We start from the raw sequence: 10,341 nt of genomic DNA, 5'->3' as shown, positions 1-10,341 counted from the left end.
TTGGTTTCCATTTACTCTATACTTTCCCATTCATGGATCATATTGCACTCAATGGCAATATAAACCACATAAGAAATTTGGGGTAGAACATGTGATATATATATATATATATATATATATATATATATATATATCAAGTCTGCAAAACATTACTTTGGTCCCAAGTTGATTTAGTGACGACATAGGTAACTTGCACTGTATCTGTAGAATAGATGTCTAAAAAAATCAATACAGGCAATTGACATCTTAAATGATAAGCAAATCTCCACTGAAGATTCAGTGGATATTGTCTTCTAGATGAATGAACGCAAACTATAGACTGATGTTATAGAAACTATTGAGCTTTTGCTAGTAGCAATGGAAATAGTTGTGTTTGTTCATGACGAGCTTCTACTAACATCCAACATCAAGTAATATGGGTTAGATCAAATACTTTCCTCATAATCACCTACCAAACTAGTAAACGTGGCACACCTTGCTTGAAAGTATTTGAACACAATTTTAAACGGACTAATTTTTTTAAGGACCAACGGTTTTTACACTTTGAGGTCATACGCAAATTTCCATATAGGAAGAACTACCAATCCATTATGGAGTACACCAAAAACTGTAAATTAAGGAAAAGTAACCTTTCCATCTTCCTGACTGGGGATAAATCAATTTTGGAACCAAGAAGTTTTAAGAGCGCAGACAAGACAACCAAAATTGAATTTTAAAACATTAGTAAGCTTAAGTTTCTTGAAATCATTACCTGGGACCCGTGCTGATCACACACCACTAATCTGGGAACAGGAAACCGGTCATGAATGATGGATTGGGCATCATCATGTGGAGCTTGCAGTAATTGTGCAAATGCCTGGAAAGTAAAATAGAGTTTGACCAAATGAGCATTCTTTTTACTTATAGGCATATAAATATGCACTGGAAAACATTGATACATTTGTCACAAGTCTGCTCCCAAAATTAATAGCAAAAAATTGATAGTACCACCAGTGGTGGGGACAGGGAACCTTTTGGGCAATGGAGGAAATCCAGTCAGGCTTTATAGATTCCGAAGGAAATAAGATTAGAAGACACAAAAACAAGTATCTACCCCAAAGAAAAAGAAAAATAAGAGAGGGAGAGAGAGAGAGAGAGAGAGAGAGAGAGAGAGAGAGTATGAATGCAAACCTCATGTTCTGGCTGTTTTTGGTAGCCCATGTTTCTCCATTGAGCTATTGTCATTCCATGGAATATAACTACACTAAAATAAGAATCTAACAGGAGGATACGATCAGCGGCAATTGAGGCCACATCCAACAAAGCTGGTGAAGGTGGAGAATTGAATGAAAATGACGTTAGTGTTGGCTGAATCATGACAGCAGCATTGCTTATGTTCTCTCGATTCAGCAACATGCGGAAGTAAGCTGTCTCATCTGGACTATTATTGAAAACCTATGGGGCAAACATTTATGAGAAATAGGGCAATGTGTAAATATATATATATATATATTTATATATATAAAAGGTGAATCACAAAAATTCAACAGATGAGGAATAAGGAGATCTTGTTGAGTAACATTACTTGCAAAAATTGAGATCGCCGCAAATTAAACATGAACTGAGGGAACAATGAAAAAAATGGATTTAATGTGAATGAGGCAGGGTCATCCTTCCGATATTCACCAAATTTAGAACAAAGACGAATTAGATTCCGATCTAGCCACCTAGTGGCATCAAAACCTTCCTGGAAAAACAATCATTCCATCAGGTTTCCTTAAAGAATAAACTTGATAATCAAGAAAATAAAAAAATGTTAAAGATGTTTAAGCAGGGCATAATAAAATAGAAATAACTTGCAAGCTATAAGGAGGAAAAGAAGTCTAGTATAATAAATAGTTAACTACTTCGAGGATAATTTACAAATGCAGAAAGACAAGATACCTCCATCTCCATTTTGTATGAAGCCAATCTAGCCATTACTACAGCAGCAGTTTCTTGATCAAAACTTTGAATCAACTCCTGCAAAAATAAAAAATGCCACTACACCTCAGCATCAACCCATCCAAATGTGCTTTCCACAAAAATTCACAAAGTGCAAAAAGATCATGTGCATACAAAGGCATATGTTCATAAGAGTTTTAATTCTAGTTAGGTTATGGATACCAAAAAAATAAAAATAAATCCTTTCACAAAACCTTATTGAATTCTATTACTAAGAAATGCATATAAGGTGGAAACTGTTGCCACATATATCTAAAGCATTTATGAAAGGTGGTTGTGTGTCTATTCTTGATTAATCCAAAATGTATAGACAACAAAATGGTATTCCGTATAATGAACAAATCACATCAAGGAATTTGTCTCCACACCTCAGAGTTGACAGCAGTATCAACCCATCTTCTACTTATTGTTGTAACTCGCAATTTTGTTTGGCCATCAGAGCCCTGGTAACTGCATTCAAATTCATGACAACAAGAATTAGTCAATACAGTACCTATTCTTCAACCAAACCCTTTTCAAGAGGGAAATTAGGTAACTGCATTTAAATTCTTGACATTTTGTACCTTGTAAGGAACTGTATGTACAAATACGAATTTGCATTGCCTGAAGGGTCTGACTTTTCACTGGATGAAACATCAAAGAAAACAGTCATGCATGTAGTTTTGTCAATACTGCACATCTTCCAAGCTGTAGTATTCCCCTCTCCAATAACTGTGTTGGCAATAGCAGGTCCTTTCTGCCAGTAACTCAGTCATCAGCAACAACCTTCTAAATGATCATAAAACAAAAGTACTGTCTTCTAGGAGAGGTCTTATATCCAATTAACAAAAAACGAACAAACCTTCTCTAGAGATGTGCAAGGCCCTATGATTCCTTGAATCTTAATATCCTTTGAGCATTTGATCTCAAGTGTACCACTGGAAGAAATATATGAATTAGAACTTGCAATAATTTGTACCCAAAAGAAAAAAGAAAGAGCCACTGATACATGGATGCATAAATGGCATCACCACAAAAAGCAATAGCCAAGGTCATCATGTGCAAAGGATTCATTCATTCAGTGAAGTATGGGCAGATAAATTCGCTCACTTTCTACCAATATTTTATATGGGAAAAAAGCAGGCATTATATATTTCAAACTTTTAAAATTTTGGTAACACATTTTTACTGCTAATTTAACAAAACACTTTACTTTTTGAAAATAATAAAAAAAAATAATGTGGATACTGCTAAACACTACCACAACCAATTCCAATAACTGTTCATCAGAATCCAGTCAATGCTGGCAGGAATCCAGCAAACTTCCAACACATCAAACTACCTACTTTAATTATTAGTTGCCTATAAAGATTTGAAAGCCATAGGAGCAAACAAAACTACTTACTACATTATCCATAGATAAAAATACAGTGAACAATGGAGCTCCTTGAGATCTTGTCGGTGCAGTTGAACATCTCAGTGTAAAATAAAGTTAGTTTTACTCGGAGAAGGAAAATGCTTTTTGTTTTTGGCCATCTCTCCATGTTCCAATGCCTATGTATGTAGAGACTGCAGGAGAGATCTTAATTGTAGGTACGCTAATGTTTTGATCCCTAGATCAATATGCAGTAACTTTCTAGTTTAGTACTGAGAATTGGGAAATCTAATTAAGATAGCTGCTAGGGAAACTAGATTGAATTCAGACAAAAGTATTTCATTTCTTCACGAAAGTGGGAATTAATGGGTAGATTTAAATCCACATATATAAACCCATCAGCTACATAAGTATAATTTAGGCACCCAAATATTGTCCAATTATCTTTTACTTTTGACAAACTGTGAATATCTGAGTAGAAAGGTCAGCTGGTCAGGTATCTATAGTTTAATAGCCACTTGTCATCTTTAAACTTAAATCACACCTATCTTGACATTTTATGGGATACAGCAAGACCAGGGAAAAGAACATCTCATGGTTTTCATCTACTATTTGTTTTATACCTATACTATTATCTCATTTACCCTATCATAGATTTCTATGTTTAGCAAGCCCAAGGAAGTTAAAGTTCACTTTTGTGGTACCTCATTCAAGTCATCAGTCCTTTAAAAGTAGTGTTCATTGTAATATACCCCAGTAACTAATATGCCAAATGCTGCAAATCTAAGAATTGAAAACAAATTGTATAACCTAGTTTTTCAAACATCATTGATTATTAGAATTTGTCAATTGGTGGACGTATCCCATTTTTTATAAATTTTATTTTATAGCATCAATCAATCTTGCTCCATAAAGCCTAGCCTTTCTTTCATTAATTACAAGCCTTGCCTTCCATTTGTAATAAAGCCCAAACTCCCAAAGGATTGTTTATGCCCCTATAAATTACTCCTTTTTATCTTCAAGTAATCAAATTAGAGGACAAAACAAGACAAACTACTATGGGAGACAGAAAAGTGAAAATAAAATATATCATGACACTCACTTGAAGGAAAGCCCAAGAGACTGTTCACCATCATCAAAAACACGCTTGAAAGAATCCTTGAAAACAGAATGACCAAAGCTTTCTGCTAGAACTACCAGTCCTCCAGTTTTTTCAATTGCTACTTTCATCTCAGCAACACCAACCTGTATATTTAAACCACATTAGGCAAAAGAACAGGATTAAAATATAAAAGTACTTAACACAAGGAAAGAATAATTATTAAAATGCTTAGATATTCTAAAGGGGAGAATTTCTGAGGTGATGCCTAAGGTGAAAATTACATGATATTAGAAAACAGCAGAGCCTGGTAGACACTTCTTTGCCATGCCAGACCATTTAACACTAAGCATCCATTTAGATTATGGTCTAAAACAATATAATAGATTGAACATCTAATGTGCATATGCATGTGAATAGATATTTATGTGACTTTACAAATGCATATCTGTATCTATTTTCCCTTAAATATGGGGCAAGATATGTTTCAGGAGAAAATTATGGTCTACAATCATATAATAATAGATTATGCACATGCATATGAATAGACATGTGGGAGACTTTTCATATACATTTCTATATGTATATGAAAATAAACTTAGCACATCCCACTGTGGCTCTGTCCATACACTGGAGACCTCATTCACTTTGGAGTTTCAAATAAAAATAATAATAACAAAATAAATAAATAAAAAGGCAACTACTCTAGCAATTTCTAAATATACAAATTTATATTCATGACTAAATTAATCAAAGTTATAGTTCTTACTAAAAATTGATCAATTTGACTCTGAAAAAGTGAAATGGACTTATTGATAATTAGACAATTAGCATAGAATTATTTCCATTAGCAGATTGCAACAAAATAAAATTTTCAAAAGGATTTTCCATTTACAGAGCCAACTTCTGAATTCATCAATTGTCTAAGAGGTTTACAAAATATAAGTACAAAGCAAATGGTGAGGTTACAAAATGAACAAAACTGCATAACGGAAAGGCAGTGGCTTTGAGTAGTTTTAAACAAGACCTTAAGTAAACCAACCCATGAAATATTATATCAGATTCTTGTGTATAGCATTCTAAAAAGCTACTGAAGACTCAATGGGAAATAATAAATAACCAAAATCTTTAATTCAGATCAAGAGCTGGCCAAGACAAACCTGATCAAGTGCAGATGCAAAAACGTCCAACACGTGACCTTGACTGACTAGTTGCTTTGCAAGTTCCTCATAAAAGTGGACTGCCTTTTTGAAAAAGGGTGCTGCATCCTTATCCAGATCCTTATGGGACCGAACAGGATCTGATAAATCTTTTGAAACAATCTGAAGAAAAGTAAAAAGAAAAGTTAGTACCAGTCTCCATGGTGAGAAACTTGAATTTGCAGCCGAATGAATAAAATGCAAGAACATTCAGTAAAATGACTAAAATCCAATTGAATATGATGATTTTGATGCAGCAAACTAAGATAAGTACTAAATTAACCATTATTTAAACTATTGGGGAGAGAATTAAAGCTGAATATCACAAGTCAAAATAGCATCCACTGGTAATAACGAAGCCATGAAAATAATCATTGCAGATGAGGTAGAGATGTGAGCTGTAAACATAAAATTGAATAAAAAACAATGCAACCACTCCTACTTATATAAGCAATACAGTTTGGCTAAGTGATGCCCATTAACCCTTCTAAACCATTTCTAAGTTATTTCAAACTTTTTTTTGGATAAATAACAAGATGCCATACTGTTCAAATATTGAACAACCAATTCCAGTTCAATTTGGATCCAACCAGAAGTGTTTAAATTGGTTGCAGCTTCTTCAGATGTTAACAGAACTATTCATTTTCATGATCTGCTAGAGACAGGGAAGCATCAGGAAATAAATATGTACAAGCCTACAATACCCAAAAATACTAGACCTCAGATTAGCTAGAGATCAATTTCATCATTTCATGTATATCTCCTTGCACATCCAAGAAACTATGTGTGCATAATTTGATCCCTTCTTTCCCCGTTTCTCAAATATATGTTACTAGTATTAGCCCAAACCCACTATTTAAAGTTACAGGAAAAGGGTTATAAAATTCATCAGTTTGAAGTATTTTGATTTTCTTCCTATTCACCACAAAACAAGCATAATAAGAACAATAAACACTGTGTATGAAAGCTGCTTCAATGAAATGTATCTCTAGTGCAGCTCTGCTATTTCATGAAACCATCATGTTGAGAAAATTATCATTATTTTATTAATTTCATAAAAAACAAAAATAAAATCATGTTTTTCCTGTGAAATTTAGGATTGGGCATGTAAGCATCTAACCAAGCACATAAGGAACAAGTGCCAATGAGAATCAAATGTCAATGGGGGTATTATCTATTTGGAGGGGCCAAAAATTTTAACAGAAACTAAATAAGGAGCAAAAATATAGTAGATGAAAAGGCTTACAGCTCCAGGCCCTTCTGTGCATGGACCTCCCACCAAGGCTACAATTCGTGCACCAGCACCAGCCATACAAGCACTTAGCAAACCCGAGGCTACACTCAAAGCCGCCCCTGTGCAGCGTAATGCCCTGTTTCCTGGAGGCACTGGCCATTGATCCGTAACCAACTCATCTAATAACTGCATAGAATACCAACAAAGAATTAATAAAACTTGGTGTGAGCATAAGCACATTGGGGAAACACAGATTTTGAGCTGAAACTGACCGAATCCAGAGTGTATTCACATTCTGTAGCAGGCAACAAGAATCTGTTGATACCGAGATCAGGAAGCACCCCTGTGGGCCCACCACCAGCACCCTTCTGCATCCTTCCACCAACGCCACCAAGCCCCAATTGCTCCAAAACCTGATCTTTAGACAGCTCCTTTGATCCCCGGAACACATACACCTTCGACATATCCGAAAACCCAAGCTCGTGCACCTGCACCTGAGTTCCGAAGGAGATAAACCCAACCAAGGCATTCTCCGGGAGCATTCCGATAGCCCGTTTCAATGCGGATTTCGCGAAACCGAGCTCCTCCTCGAGCATGCACGTATCGAGGACGAACAAGTAAACCGGAGGCGGGCCGGCAGCGGAATTGGGGCTGATATTAGGGTTATGAGGCAAAGTGTATTGAATGGTGGTGAATTGGGGGTAAAGCTCAGCCGGGACGTTGGTCTCGGAGACGGCGGAGTACTGATGAGGGAAACTGTTGCGCTGGAAGCAAAAGGGGCAGATCCATATCAGCGCCTGGTAATCGACCCGCGCGAAGGGGTTGAGCACGGCGGCGCAGGTCTTACACCGCAGCGGCGCGTAGGGAACCGTGACGAGCTCCGGCTGGGGACGGATCAGGTGGATCGAGGCCGCGATTGGGATCACGCACTTGCTGGACTCGACCTTTGTACGCGGCCACGCGTTCCACGTCATGCGGACGCCGTCGATGCCCTCCGTATCCGTCTGAGAGATCTCGCTGGACGCCATTAACGATGATCTCGCTATAAATACAAACAAACACTATATAAACAAAATCTTTTTGGTTTTTAATTTAGGACAAAATACAAGAAAATTGGGCGACCCCAATGGTAATGGCGGGTGATTGGTAGAGGCCAAAGGGGTCACACGGCGGAAGAAGCGACGAAGAAAGAAGGGAAAACAGAGAGAGAGAAATTGGGAGGGAGATAGAGGTATGTGAGAGAAGGTTAGGCAGCAGAGCGGGGTAGATGAAGAAAAGAAGAGGTTGAAATTTTTTTTTTTACATGGACCAATGATGTTTCTCAATATTCAACTTATTTCCTTAATTACTTTCTAAACTACACTAACACCCCCACACTTTTTCTTTTTTGTTTTTTTTTATTCCAAACTATATATGAAAAATACATTGAAATAAATAAATAAATAAATGTACTCAAAAAAATAAATAAATAAATGTACCATACAAGAACAATGTCAAATTGTCAATGCAATAACAAATTTTGGCCAATGAATCAAAAATGTATTTACATATTAACTATTAAATTCAACATTAGAAGCATGTCTTTTATATTAAGTAGTGATCATTTTCTTATGTAGACTTTTTTTTTTTTTTTTTTTGGTGAAAACTAACAAAGCTAAGATTATATTAAGATAGTAAATGAATAAAAAACGGTGGTGAAACTACACTCCACGCCGATTGAGAAGTGCTAGCTCCGACAACCTTGGCTAATTCATGAGCGACATGATTTGCGTTTCTACTAATAAATTGTACTAAGTAACCTGGAATAGAGTTCTTACGTAGACTTTAAATTGAATAGTTTCACTTTGAATCCCATATTTTTTTTTTGAAAGGACTTCGACTCCCATATATGTGTACATATATACATACCAATGTCACTGTGTATGTATGCGTGCATGCATACATGTGTATATATATACACATGTATTATATATTTTTATATATTTATTTATTTTTATTAATTAATTATTTTAATTCCAGTTCTTATTTACTACGGAGTACTAAATAAAGTACGTGTCTCTTCCTATTCAAACTCATTAAGTCATTATCATGATTCTAATGTTTAAACCGAACAAATCATATTGTTTCTAGTTACGTGAATGCTTCACGCATTTCTACATCATTTGTGGATGAATTATGAATTTGATAAGTTGCAACACACACATATATAAACATTGATTTAGGTATCATCTGTGATCTTTCTCTGTCTTTGGTTAATTGGATGCCCTGGCCAATTCATCCAATATTCAATGAATCATCATTAATATATAATATTTGAAACTGTCTCGTTGATAATTTATACACTAGCAACCACCAAATAATAATAATAATAATAATAATAATAATAATAATATTATTATTATTTGCATAAAGAGATATTTGTAAAAGTCACTTTTTATATTATAAATTTTATTTTAATATATTTTATATTTTATAATGTACTCGAGACTTAAGAAAATTTTGTGTTTATTAATTAAAATGTATGAATGTACATTAGTACATCAAAATAAAATTTGAACTTTAGTATATATCATTTTTTTTTTACATATTGGTATCTTAGAAAAAAAATTAAAATTAAAAAATAGGTTTTCTGATATAGATGATAGATACATCAAAATATAAAAAATTTCCATCCAAATCACTATTGAATTACAATATTCATTCAAATCTAAGCTGACTATCACTTTAAGTTGCTAGATTTCAAATTGTCATTGAACCCTCCCGTGGGCAACCACAATTGGAGGAATAATTTTATTGACATATATTTAGTCTAATAAGAAAAATAATAATAAAATTATAAGGAGAAAAAAAAAAGGGTAATATAAATAATCAATACATCAAACAAAGAAGAATTGTTTTCAAAAAAAAAAAAACAAAACAAAACAAAACAAAGAAGAATTGTAAAATAAAAAAAATAAAAAATAAAAAAAAAAGATTGCACTTTTCGTCTCTAAGTTATAGGGTAATTGTAGAATTCGTCCCTAAATTCTTGTCATACTCACTTTTCGTCCCTAAGTTATTTTTGGCGTTGCACTTTTCGTCCCTTAGTTATACTAATTGAAAATTCCGTCCCTAAGTTATCGTTACATTGCACTTTTTGTCCCTAACTTAAGTGTGCAAACTTCGGTAAATTTTTTATTAAAAAATAGTTAACCGAAAAACTTCAGTAGGGGATCTTACATGATTTTTGCATGTGGAAATGCATAGGTGGAGGAGAGAGATGGAAGAGAGAGATGAAGTGGGGGTGCTGTAGGAGGGGTTGGGTTTTTGAAAAACTCAAGAAGTGGACAAAAATATGACATTTGAAAAATATGTACAAAAATGAAAAAACTAAGTTTGGAACACATGCATTTGAGGTCGAAAATGCATGTCTCACTTGCGTTTGACTTTTTTTTTTTCAAAATATCGATCTCAAACGCAAGGCAGACTTGCG

At 34.6% G+C, this 10,341-nt stretch overlaps 1 protein-coding gene across 1 annotated transcript in view; it reads right to left on the bottom strand.

Annotated features, from left to right (window-relative positions):
* Positions 1-8,126, bottom strand: part of LOC116001981 (protein transport protein SEC23-like) — a 9,298-nt gene extending 1,172 nt beyond the window's left edge. Inside the window, exons 1-11 of the mRNA XM_031241973.1 lie at positions 7,142-8,126; positions 6,882-7,055; positions 5,597-5,758; positions 4,440-4,582; positions 2,825-2,900; positions 2,547-2,719; positions 2,352-2,433; positions 1,924-2,001; positions 1,565-1,726; positions 1,171-1,434; positions 752-856 (exon numbers count right to left, since the gene is read on the bottom strand). Of these exons, the coding sequence (XP_031097833.1) occupies positions 752-856; positions 1,171-1,434; positions 1,565-1,726; positions 1,924-2,001; positions 2,352-2,433; positions 2,547-2,719; positions 2,825-2,900; positions 4,440-4,582; positions 5,597-5,758; positions 6,882-7,055; positions 7,142-7,897 (2,175 nt within the window). The 5' untranslated portion in view covers positions 7,898-8,126. The remainder of the gene's footprint in view (positions 1-751; positions 857-1,170; positions 1,435-1,564; positions 1,727-1,923; positions 2,002-2,351; positions 2,434-2,546; positions 2,720-2,824; positions 2,901-4,439; positions 4,583-5,596; positions 5,759-6,881; positions 7,056-7,141) is intronic.
* Positions 8,127-10,341: the final 2,215 nt, after the last annotated feature.

This window comes from Ipomoea triloba, chromosome 13 (genome assembly GCF_003576645.1).
Source record: "Ipomoea triloba cultivar NCNSP0323 chromosome 13, ASM357664v1".
Classification (NCBI taxonomy): Eukaryota; Viridiplantae; Streptophyta; class Magnoliopsida; order Solanales; family Convolvulaceae; genus Ipomoea; species Ipomoea triloba.
The sequence above is the reverse complement of the archived record's forward strand: the minus strand, read 5'-3'. Positions and strand labels throughout refer to the sequence as shown.